Source organism: Trachemys scripta, chromosome 3, assembly GCF_013100865.1.
Source record: "Trachemys scripta elegans isolate TJP31775 chromosome 3, CAS_Tse_1.0, whole genome shotgun sequence".
Lineage (NCBI taxonomy): Eukaryota > Metazoa > Chordata > Testudines > Emydidae > Trachemys > Trachemys scripta.
The window spans coordinates 43,150,112-43,163,082 of NC_048300.1; the positions used below are offsets into that span (position 1 = coordinate 43,150,112).

General features: G+C 42.4%; 1 protein-coding gene across 2 annotated transcripts; it reads right to left on the reverse strand.

Moving 5' to 3' along the window:
* Nucleotides 1-1,807: 1,807 nt before the first annotated feature.
* NEK2 (NIMA related kinase 2) lies at nt 1,808-12,677 on the reverse strand. 2 transcript variants are annotated; one of them, XM_034764558.1, is made up of 9 exons: nt 12,490-12,676; nt 11,838-12,055; nt 9,103-9,343; nt 7,561-7,643; nt 7,158-7,284; nt 6,757-6,976; nt 5,593-5,647; nt 5,444-5,514; nt 1,808-2,598 (listed from the first exon to the last, which is right to left on the reverse strand). In XM_034764558.1, exons 1-9 carry the CDS (start codon nt 12,583-12,585, stop codon nt 2,375-2,377), a joined length of 1,335 nt encoding a protein of 444 aa, XP_034620449.1. In that variant the 5' UTR covers nt 12,586-12,676; the 3' UTR covers nt 1,808-2,374. The 2 variants fall into 2 exon arrangements, 1 of the variants encoding a protein (XP_034620449.1); XR_004644976.1 differs by having other exon boundaries at nt 2,463-2,598; nt 6,728-6,976; nt 12,490-12,677.
* Between the last annotated feature and the right edge of the window lie 294 nt (nt 12,678-12,971).

The following is a 12,971-nucleotide window of genomic DNA, read 5'->3' on the forward strand; positions in this document are numbered from 1 at the left end:
GACTCCATGTACACAAATTTGAAGAGGAACAATAGGGTTGAGGTCTGTTATTTCTCACCTCTATATATTATTTATTTAAAACATTTTTGCTGTTAACAAGCATGTTATCTCTGGAGACAAATCCCCAGTCTGAGAACTGCAAAACTAAGCATCTCTGATGGTATCTTTTAGACTGAGGACTGAGTCCCAGTGGGTAGATAGAAAGATTAACCTAAATAATCTATACAGAAGCCCCTGGAGCCCTATAAGATTGGGTCTCTAATCCATGCACTATTGGAACTCATTTGCAGAACTTTTAAGCATTACATGAATATATTGTCTCATACTATAGTTTTAATAATCCCTATTCCATGATGAGATATCTTTGAGCTACAATGTATCTTTAGCTGAAATGCGTTTTGATCAAAAAAATCCAATTTCATTGATTTTTATCCACCCTGATAAGAGGTATTTCCTTAGTTATAAACAATGTTAAGGGAGGTCAGATTGTGGCCCTAACCTACTTCAGGCTGAGAATCTACCCCAAAAACAAAACAAATCACACCTGTAGTATTAATTAAAAAATACTTAGTTTCAGAGTTAAATATAATTAAATTCCACCTATTAGGCCTTTCCTTACACATCACCACTGTCAAGCTATCAATAGCTGTTACACCTGCACAGCTTCAACTCTGTAGTTTAGAATTGTGGATCTTTGGTAAATATATGGATATCTACCTCCTACCCTTCTTGCCCACCCCAAACAGATTTGGCATGTTTCAGCCACACAAGAGAGATAACACACAGCTCCATTATTAGGAACTTGCAAATAGATACTGGAAAATAGACTTTTATTTTAGTACATTATGTCCACCTTCAGTTATGGGTAGGTCAGTTAATTGGTGAAAGGGGATGGAATAGCAACCTTTTCACATCTTTGTTCTTGTCGTCATATGAAACAAGAATAGCTACAACCACTTGTATGTTTACAATATTGCAGAAAACACTACCTCATTTGGAGTACTGTGTGCAGTTCTGGTCTCCCATGTTTAAAAAAGATGAACTTAAACTGGAACGGGTGCAGAGAAGGGCCACTAGGATGATCAGAGGAATGGAAAACCTGTCGTATGAAAAGAGACTAGAGGAGCTTGGGTTGTTTAGTCTGACAAAGCGAAGGCTGAGGGGGGATATGATTGCTATCTTTAACTATATTAGAGGGATTAATACGAGGGAGGGAGAAGAATTATTCCAGCTTAGTACTAATGTGGATACGAGAACGAATGGATATAAACTGGCCGTGGGGAGGTTCAGGCTTGAAATTAGACGCAGGTTTCTGACCGTCAGAGGGGTGAAATATTGGAACGGCCTTCCGAGGGAAACGGTGGGGGCGACGGACCTGTCTGGTTTTAAGATTAAGTTAGATAAATTTATGGAGGGAATGGTTTAATGGTAAAACATAGTAGTCAAGGAAAACCAAGAAATGGTAGGTAAATTGTATAATGGCTGACAGGGGTCAGGCTGGAGACTCTTGCCTATATGCTCGGGGTCTTACTGATCGCCATATTTGGGGTCGGGAAGGAATTTTCCTCCAGGGCAGATTGGCTGAGCCTCTGGAGGTTTTTCGCCTTCCTCCGCAGCATGGGGCAGGGATCTCTAGCAGGAGGGTTTCTGCCAATTGAAGTCACCTAAAACAGGATTGGGGACTTCAACATCAGAGTCCAGGGAAGGGGTAGGGACGGTTTTATGGCCTGCAACATGCAGGGGGTCAGACCAGATGATCATAATGGTCCCTTCTGACCTTAAAGTCTATGAGTCTATGAGTAAAGTATAAGATGGCATAGGATACAAGATTTCTTTGATCTAAAGGGAAACTGTAAAATAATTGTACAACAGGTAAATTTACACACTAATTTTTTTAAAGGTTTTCATAGGACTTTTCAACTGAAAGAAAAATGCATCTATTTCTCACATTAAGACACTTCTTTAAATATAAAAAGCTACTTACATCACTTATGTAGTTTTTCAGAATTAACAAACTTTAATTCTTAATTTATAGACATCCTTCATTCTCTCCACTTAGCACATGGCTTTGAGGAAAAAGATAACCCCTCTCTCTAAATCAAACAAATATTTTCATGTTTGACTATTTATCAAAGCTATCCTTCTGTTCCACTGAAGTGTCCTCTCAAGCATGGACAGTCTATGATGGAAAATTAATAGAAAAGGGAAACATATACATAAAATTATGTAAAACATTAAATTAAAATGGTAGCATCTCTACTAAAACAAAACAGGATTCAAATGATGGTAAAAAAATAAAATCAAGACAGAAGGTGCACAATAGTTGTACCAATAAATTTCTAAGTGACATTAAAATGTTAAATACTGTACAGCTTCAGCGCATGCCCAGAATTTGCCTGCTTTTTAGTTGATAATTTTTTTCTAGTTCACACAGTGCTTGAGCCCGCAGGTTAGCAGCATAAAGGCGTTTCTTCAGCTCAGAGCATCTCTCTTTTGGGAGAGGATAATTCTCCAAATTATCATTGGATACAGTGTTCTCTTTACTTGCACCAAAGTGAACCTTCTTCTTTCTTGTTGAAGAGGGGTGTAGCACTTCATCTTAAAAGACAGAAACAGTGAAGAAAAGGACTTTTGAGTTTTATTGAATGAGTGAGAGTGTTCCTCAATATTAGTTTTTTCATTCACATCAGTACCAGTCACTCCTTTGCAGAGGGGAACCTAAGCTAACATGAGTATTAAACAGAGTAACCTCCAGCAGGGACAACAGCTTTATTTGAATCAGTAGAGTCATAAATGCTGTTCATATGTAATTCACCCTTTACAGTTTCCACCTAATGCCCTCCTTCCCCTCCCCCCACTCTTGCTCATTTAGGGAACAGTTATATAGGATACCAAAACCCTGTTTAATATGACAGTGCTATAGGTTACTGGAGCTTGTAGTAATTTTACTTTCAGAAGACCAAGGTAGAAAGGGCTGTAGAGACTTGCTTTTGTTTATTAAATAAACTTTGTTTTAATCATCCCTTTTCAGAGAGCACACAGGAAGAGGAAGCTACCTTTATTTTGTAGAAGAGCAAGGCTACAGCTAGCAGTGATACATTGAGTCAAAAGAAAGGTGCAGGCTGCTGGATAATGAAAGATGTTTAGTCCCCACGCACAAACTCTTTTGATGGCTTGAGTGTTGCAGTGAAGTAAAGGATAAACAGCTACATAATTAGTGGCCTGATCCACATTTATAAAAAAAAAAAAAAAAAAAAAAAAGGTATGCACTGACAATGTAATTGACTAGGCCTGATTCAACATGAATGTACTGAGAATATTTTAACTACAGGTCTATGCCAGGACAAGGGGCACATGCTATTTCAGAAAAAAAAATTCCACTAAGAAGTTTAGTCAGTATCTTCTGAAAAAGTAAGGAATGTTTTTTTCCTCTGGTCTAGATACAAGTAAGCCATGTGTATCTGTACACATTTGTGTCTTTCAGCGATAGCTTAGCTTGCAGCCCTACTGAGAATGAGGGCACAGAGTTCACACTAGACCATTTTACACTAGCAGCAGTTTAGTTTTAACACAGTGATTCAAGAACTCACTTTCCTTTTGCTCAACCACACTTCCAAAATAAGTTTTTTTATAAGTCCCAGCTCTGTGCCATTTTGCAGAAAACATGTGTGATTCTCAAACCACAGGGAATGAGAAGATCTTACTAAGGAACCTGTCTAAACATGATGGATTCTGCAGAAGCTTATTGGTGGTAGCAACTGTTGAACACAAGGCCCCTCATTTCCCCCCCACCCCAAGAACTAACAGGGGGAGGAACCCTCATAGTGTTTTTCTTAAAGTTAAAAGCCATGCAAGTTAGTAGAGTTATAAGTATAAGAAAAACAATGATTGATTTATGCTAGTGTAAGGTAACTGGAATAGAGTTTCAATGTTACATCAATCTCAGAAAAATCAGAGTAAAACCAGGCCCTTTGTGTGTAAAAAATAATAATAATAATAAAAGTGAGCTTAGTGAGATGGGGATGGTAGAGACCTGGGTGCTATCTTCTAGCTAGATCTGTTCTACAGCAAGCAAACTCTTTATACAACAGGAAGTTAAAAAAACCATGAAAGATGCAGAGGATATTAAATTATGAATTGTCAGGTTTTAGCATAGTTATGCCAGGGAAGGGAGAACATCAGAAAGCAGCACTATTGCAAGAGGCAGGGGATGAATAGGCTGACAGACATTGAAACAATGCTATTTTGAGTGATTAAGCAGAACTAGGCTTGTAGAGGACTACTCCACTTGGAATGGTAGTGGTGTGGGCATTAGATCAGTGTCTCCTAAATCCCACATGAACACTAACAACTTGGGTAGGAGTTTGAGGGAGATGATCCTCCTCCTGCCCCTTCCACACATCTCTTCTCCCCCAGCTAGTTTCTGTAAGCTTGCTTATGGGGACCTGACCAAGAGAGCAAACAGACTATACTTAGCTGCTCAGACCCTGCATGGCTGACTTAGGTGGAAGAATGCCTCTTTTCCTGGTTTGTGCACCACAGGAGCTTAAGAATCCAGGTACCCGGCCTGCTGCTGCAGAGCACATGTCCAGAGACAGAACGTGGCACCTAGGGAACTTCTACTGCAAAAATTTAGGTGCCTACAGAATGAAGAGGAGATTGGGGGAGGGAGGAGGAAGAGGTGTGTGTAGGGACATGCGTAGAGGTGCACGCAAGCAAGCCACAGTAGTGCCCGATTCAGAAATTGATTTAGGTGCCTAAATTCCAGCATCTAGGTCTAAATTGTTATGCAAGGTATTGTACCATGTCTGTTTGGATTTTAAAAACTGCTGCTCCTTCCTCTAAATCACCTCAGGTTTCTACTATGTATAGTTTGACTCATTGAGTTGCAAGTTCAGTCTGTTAGACTATCTGAGGTATGAACCACCCTTAAGGTCAATGGAGGGGGCGGGGGTGGAAATAGTATACATCTGCCTTTTCTTTTAAAGCCATCCATGAGATGAAGGCTGAGTGGTCATAAGACATGCCTTATGTTTTATTGAAGACTAACATTTTAAAACTAGATCATATTACATAGATCTGATTTCATAATCTGCTCCAAAACTCAATTAGTAGTGTTCTGAAACCTAGAACTAGTTAGAGAAAGTAAATTCATAACTTTCCAGCAATTCATACCGACACCCCCCAACTCCCCATCATCATTTTTGATGTTGAGGCTCAATAAATATTGACAGCAGCAAAGGTGATCCCTTCTAGAGCTGTTTTTTGTCATTCCACGAGACACTTAAAAAAATAGGTCAAGTTTGTCAAAACCATTACAGAAGTTTATGTAGTTTGTTTGGTAAGATGGGACTTTTCATGGCATGCAGAATGTCAAGGGCATCCTCAGGGCTGTGCCAATCTGCGTTTACTAGTTCAAGTGGCTTCCTGTTTATTCTCATACCTGGGCTTTTTGCACCTGCCAATATCCTCTGTTCCTTGAATAGGTTGTAGTTTTTCATCAAGTTTTCAGCCCTGTTACAAAATGAGATAGTTTAACTATTTCTACAGCAAACAAAATCTTAAAGTTTAACCTAGGTTACATTGTAATACCTAGCAAGTTTATCTTCTGCCAGTCTCTCACGAACACATAGCTCCCGCTCCCTCTCTGGAAGTAAGCATATGAAGAAAGTATTAACATTAGATATCTGATGTTTTCCCAAACAGGAGATGCTTGGTCCCAAGACACATTTTCCTGCAGAAAAGCAGATATAGACACTGAAGTGTCAAGCCCCTAAATTTCTGCTTTGTTGCTCTAGGTAGCAAAGTAGTACATTTACTGTGTAGAGTCAGGTTCTCTCAGCCCATGCACTTCATGGGATATGGCAGTGACTGGACACTAAGGAGTTTAAGTGATGCATACCATTTTTCCACTGTGGAATCCTCATTCTGCTTTAAAATACCAATCATGCCCTGAGAGAGTCTTGTTTTCTAGTCTATCATGTATAGCTTCAGCCAACCATGCTAGTGTTCAGTCCTGCCATTTTGCACATTTTATTTTAGCTGTGCCACATACAGGGCCTGATTTTCAAAATAGATGTTCCAGTTGTGGCACAAGATATCTTTAGTTGCATGCAGTTAAGTTGCCAAAGTACAATCTAAGTGTTATCCATTACATAAACCCAATTAGTTAAAGAACTGACTATATAGCTTCACTGCTAATGAGCTCTATTGACAATTGCTGTTTTGTATAAGTTTCGGATCTTACTTCAATGGACAGTCTCCAAAAAAGTAGCCCACACCCACCTTTTTAAAATTGTGCCACATCACACCCTCCAATAATTTTCATAGATTGTAGCTAATACACTAATTGTGCATTTATATAGAGTAAGGACCCAAATCTGTTGCCCCATACTGTGACTAGGAAGTTGCCCCAATGCAGAGTGAGTAAAATGCTACCATTCTGATTTGGTAGCATTCCACCCACTTTACTTTTTATGGCTACACATTGCTCAGGACAACAGATTCAGGCCCCACATTCTGTAGGTTTTGTTAACCTTTGCTTGCTATGAACAGCCTTCGCCATCCCCCACAATCCCAATCCAGGTTTCTACTCTTGGATTAGACTACCAGACAAGATTTAATTAAATACCAACAAAAAAAATTAGTAGTTTTAAAAATCTGACAGGCTGCATCTGCAATCTGGACTACCCTCTCAGGCTCTTTCAGACCAGAGTCTGATTCTGACCTCCCTACTCCCAGAATGGAATTTCATACGTTCCAGTTGTTGCTCTCTCTCTTTTATGGCTCTCTCTCTCTCCTGCAAGTGTTGTTCCTTCAGTTTCAGCTCATTTACTGCAGTGCCTGAATGCTGCAGCCTTTCTGGCTCTGTTGATCTTCGTCCTTTCCTCTCAGAGGAGTTTCTTTGCTCTTCTACCACCAAGTCAGCTATCAAGGGGTTCTGTAGAATTTCTTCAACAGAGGGTCGACAGTAGTCCTTAAAAGAAACAAGGCAGAAAAGAAAAAAAGTGTGATAAGTGTCAGTTTAAGAAATGTAGAACACCAATTCCCTTCTTAATGGAGGCAAATCTGTACAATTTCCACCCTACAGTAAAATTAAAGCTCTGAAATGCTTTAAGTATCAGATTGAAGTATTAGTGAAAACAGTCAATTCCTACCTTTAAATTCAGCATCTTTTTAAGAAGTTCATTCAACTGATCTGAATAACGATATGGTATTCGTCTGAACTTCCCTTCTTTTATCTTCTCTGCCAACTCCTTTTGGTTATAAGCTGTAAATGGAGGCCTGAAGAAGAGTATTTATTTTCTTAAAGGCTCTTTTCATTGTAAGCGGAAATGTGTTAAAGGGTTTTCATTGCGTTTGAGGAAAACCTCAATTTACCACTTCAGTCAAGGTTCTTCTAGTGTCTAGAAGAGAGCTTGGTTTTGAAAACAAGACAACCTTTTGTTAGATTAAGATTTATTTTAGACAAACTTTGGTCTTGACTTGTTTATAGTTTAGTCACGGATCATACTATAATTAAAGTGTAAGTAGTCTCACAGCAGTTGTCTTTATACTTACGAGAGGGCACATAGCTCATACAGCAAGCATCCTAGAGACCAGATGTCTGATTTTTCATTATACGACATGCGGTTCATTTGTTCCTAAGAAAGAGAAGCCTTTATTTAAAAGGTGTTATCAGGAAGGTGTACAGCAATGCAGCAGAACCAAGTTCACCATGAAGGATCAGCTAATATTTGTGCTACCTACTAAATTATCACTGATGAGTTTGCAGTTTAATTCACAATAGCTACTTCAAGCTAGTATAATTCAGAGTATAGAAGATATTACAGCAACAATAACTGAGCTGGAGTAAAGCTTTGTTCAAATTGCATCAGCACAAATGCAAGACATTATATAGGGAAAAACACTTCATTAGAGTCTGCACACAGAGCACAGAAGCAAAGGACAAGTACTTTTCTTTATGTCTGCTTTACTTCAGAATGAGCGAGCTTTGACATGACCTTGCAGGATTTTCACTCCTAAGTCTATGCTCCAGAGGACAAGAACCCATGTAGATCAATCATTTGAAGAAGGTAGAGTACCCGACTACATCACTGCAGCAGCACTGACGCACTACTGTGCAGATGTGACAAGTCAGTGCCAAGATACCAAGGCAGATATTTCAGAAATGTGACTTGCAGGGGGTAGACTTACACAAGATGACAAGGATGGTACTAGCAAAGGATACCTCATAAGAAGAGCTGGAGCAGTAGTCATGATGGAGGTCCTTAAGGGAGCTTCACATCAACTGTAGTCAAGAGCTAAGAATGCTGCCTTTGAAAAGATCTACTTAGGATGGTGAGCGATGACCAGTGCACAGTTCTAATTTGTGCTGTACTCAGCAACAGCAGCCTTCAAACGTAAAATATCAAGAGGCAAGGGAGCTATTCCAGCCTCATTCAGAAGCAGAGATCAAGAAATAGGAATGAGAATTCTACAGATGTTCTTTGAAGACATAGATTTGAGAAAAGGTGTTGGATTTATTAAGTATGCACAATAGTCTGATGGCAGTGGTCCTCAACTTGTTCTATACTGTGACTCCATGTAACGGGGGGGGGGGGGGGGGAGGAGGAGGAGGAGAGAAAAAAAAAGGAAGAGTTTTGGAACTCCCCATCACTACCCTCCCTACACATCTCACCATAAACCCCTGAGGACATTTGCAACCCAGTTGAGATGGCAAGTCGGGGGGGGGGGGGGGGGGAGAAAAAAGAGTCCACAACCCCCAGGTTGAGGGCCCATGCTATAGCTAATTAACACCAGAAACAGTACAGCACTTAATTTATGAAAATTTAGTGTCCAAAAAACTTGAGGCTTAAGTCATATCAAACTTGAAAGTCAGTCATATATACAAGACCATTCTGATACATGATGTAGAATTGTTGCAAGCAAGTCCCCCCCCACCCCCACCAACACAAGTTTTAAAGGTCTGTCCCTTGTTAAAAAGGAGTTGGCTACAGGAACTAAGATTTAGTTATAGGTTTTTTTAAAACTTAAAGAGGTTGAGGAATTCTGTTAAAAAGCAAGGTGTTGCAGAAGAAACCAGGATCTTGGTACACTTACTGGAGACATGTAATATGGAGTGCCAACAAATGTTTTAGCAAAACTGGTATCATGGTGCAATATTCTAGCCAATCCAAAGTCTCCAAGTTTCACATTGTGCTTGCTATCTAGAAAGATATTTGCTGGTTTTAGATCCCGGTGCAACACAGTGTGGCCACCATCACTCCGTCTGTGACATTCCTTCAAGGCCAGGGTCAACTGAGTCAACATGCAGAGAACAAAGTCTTCCTCTAAGTAATGTCTATGAAAGGAGAAGTTAAATAATTAACAGAGTAATATAGATCTTGTAAATACGGTAACTAGAGAGAGAAGTATATAAGTCACCCTCTAATTAACTATTTGTTCCCATCTTAGGGTTTTGTACTACCACATATGGCTATAGTATCCTAGCATCTACCATGCAAAGTAAATAGCAGTAACAGAGGGCTAGAGCCACAAAGTAATGTGAGTTTTGTGACAGTGCTAACTTTTAGGTACATTCCCATCCAGTGGAATCCACAACTTAGGCACCTAGACTCCCACTGCATAGAGAGAGTTAGATATCCAAGAATAGGATCTACAAAAAAAGCCAGTACAGTAAGGAGGGATAGCTTACACAGTTCCAACAGGTAATGCTGAAGAGAGGGGTGGGTCTTAGACACCTAAATTTGAGGGGTGTGGCTTAACTCTAGCCTAGAGGGAAATGGCCATCTCTGCTTGGGATTCTCAGCAGTGAGCTCTCTCCTGGAGTTGGGTGCCTAAGTTGTAGGGGTTTCTTTTGGGGGGGGGGGGGCAGGCAAGAAATGCAAGGGGTAGGGGAGAGAACTTCCCTTATAGTATTTAGCCCACTGGTTAGAACATTCACCTGGGATGTGGGAGACCTTGCATTATGTGAAGAGGAAATGTAAACTCCCACCTCTCAGGTGAGTGTCCAAACCACTGGGCTATGCTGGTGTGGGTCTCACTCTCTCCTACTGAAGCAGTCCACAGTGTATAAACAATTAAATATTTATTGGGCCAGAGAGAATGACTAGTCCAGTGGTTTGGGCACTCCCTGAGAGGTGGGAAACCCAAGTTCAAATCCCTTCTCCACATCAGGCAGAGGGGGAATTGAACCCAGATCTCATCCCTGGGATAAGGAAGGCCACTTCTCAGCTATTGCGTGGGAGTTCAAGCAACCTCAGAGCACCCCTATGAATTAGGCACTGCAGACAAGATATGCAGGGCAATGCTTCAGGGCTTGGCACTTAGACACCTGTCTTATGCCTTAGAACAATACGACTGTGAGCATGCTCACCGGCAGAAAAACTTAGATGTCTTGGGGCTTTAGGAAGCAGCTGAATAGGGGTTTTGAAGCCCTCAGTAGCACCAAAGTATTGGCCTTGGGGATTACACTCAGAGCACCTAGTGGACTTGGAGTTTTGGCACCTTTTTGGAATTAAAAATGCCACACAATGTACAGGGGCTTTTGTTTTAAGGCATTCATTTCCTTTTTTGTGGTGGTGTATATTAGATACAAGACATATCAGTGTTGATAGCCAGTCTTATGATGGAAAGGCCTTTTCAAAGATGAGAGTTGGGCAGCATTTCCCATAGAGGGTCAGACTTTGGATTCACCTAATCCCCTATGGAAGTGTGCCCCACAGCCATCCCATTTGTGTTTCAGAAAGTCCATTCCTTTCTCCCCCTTTTCTATCACACAGCAAAACCTAGAAGGTAACAGGCCCAGAGCACTGTTATGTAGAACAATTCAAGTGATTTATCTCAATTCAAAGTCTCAACTTGTGATTTTAGTTTTGCATCCCGGGACATAACAGACAGCCTGGAAAAGCTGTCAAGATCACCCACCCTAAAGTGCTCTGAAGCTTACATGGTTAGAGCCAAGCCAGACAAAATTCTATTAGAACTCTGTTTGAGCTGAAGCACTGAGCTCTGTTAGAACAGTTTCACCATTTCTCTTGTAGATAGTTCTATCATCTAGGGACAAGTGAACTCAAGAGAAAAAACAAACAAGCACAATTCTAAAACCCACAAGACAGGAAAGAGGCTTTGAAGCAGGTTTAATATTTGAACTTGCTTTTAACTGAGACTGTTTACCAAGTTTCTTTTTAGTTTTACTTTAAATCCCTGCAATAGCTTTGAACGTAAACTTTTTGTACAAGGGTAGCTTTTCCAATATAGCTTTGATCTATGTAACTATTCAACATTTATAACATTCTTCCCCCAAAAAAGTTTTGAGCAATGATACTCCTGCAAGGTTAAGTAATATTCATTTACAGGTGGGCAACCTAAAGCAGACAGGTCCAAAGATTTAATAAGGTCACACTGCAAGTCAGTAGTGGAGTAAATAGAATCCACAAGTCCTGACAGTTGGGTCTCTAGTGGTCATAGCAGGGTGTCTAGACTTAATGCTCTTTTCTGTGAGACCAGGGCTCACAGGCTTTTGCCTCACACAAGGGAATGCAATTGTGACTATTCCTCTGTGTGTCAAGTACCTCAGTTTTTCTGTATCTTATCAATAGAAGTCAGTTTAGCACAACTGCCACTAAACTATACTTTTTAAAAAAAACCCACCCATCTTTCTACACCTTAAGGAGAGACTTGAGAGAATTTAGAAGTCTGGGGTGATTAAATGTATCAAACCCAAGTTTCTAATGGATTACAAAGAGATACATTTTGATTTAGCTTAAATTCTGGTAAATGCTCAGGTTATTTAGATGGGAGAGCAGGCGATCCCATGAACAGATTTCACATGCCTTTCCTTTGTACATCTTGCAATGAGACTAGCCAGGTCACCGCCTTCACAATACTCCATCACGATGTACAGGGTCGTGTTGGTTCGGTCAATGATGCGATCATAATACCGGACAATGTTTGGGTGTCTCAGCTCCCGGAGTAGATTCACTTCCGAAACAAGCATTTGTTTCTCGGCTTCTGTCATGGAGCCATAGTCGAGCTCTTTCCAGACTAAGACCTGAAAGACAGTTTACACCGTGGCTGAGGGACGAACAGGAACGTGTGAAGCCAAGTCACCAGCTAACGGAGCAGGTAGCTGGGCTGGAGGAGCCGGCGGAGAGCGCCCCGCGGGGATGGACCCGGAGCCCTGTCCCAGCCCGGCGGTGACGGGCAGAGCAACGTGCAGCTTTACGTGTTGCTGAGCAGCCGCCTCTACTCACCCGCCACCAGTCGTCCCGGGGGCGCGGCGTGTCCCCGTTCCAGCAGATCCGCCTCACCCCTCACCCACGAGGCGCCGCGGCTCCTGCGCCCGCGGCAAGACAGCGAACCCGCAGGGGCCGAGCTCGGGGAGCGCAGCCCGGGGGTGAGCGCTGCTGCGATACCACCCCGCGGGCAGCAGAGAGGCGCGGGAGCAGCCAGCGCCGGGACACACGCGCGGCCCCTAGCGCTCACCTTGCCGTCCGCCCGGCGCCGCACCTTCTGGCACTTGCCGTAGGAGCCGGCGCCGATGGTGAGCAGCACCTCGTAGTCCTCGGGCCGGCTCGGCATGGCGCCGCGACACGTTGAAGCGCGGCCAACGGAACAACCACCTCGCAGTTACCTGTCGTCGTCGTTTAAACGCGCCGCCCCCGCCGCCCATTGGCCCGGCGCCGAAGCCCCACCCGCCACCATCCGCCCTCCCATTGGCTACTCTCCTGTAAACAATATACGCCACGGAACGGCCGTTACCACTGCTAGGCAACCAGGGCGGCGCGAGGCGGGGCGCGAGGGGGGAACAGGAGACTTAGCTCCACCCTCTTTTCGTGTCGCTCCGCCTGGCACCACCTCCTCCTCCTCCTCTCCGGAGCAGGCGGCCGCTTCCCAGCCACTAGGGGCTTCGCGGCTGTGACCTCTGCGTTTCACCCTGACCTACACCTCTGCCGGTGCAGTGTAGG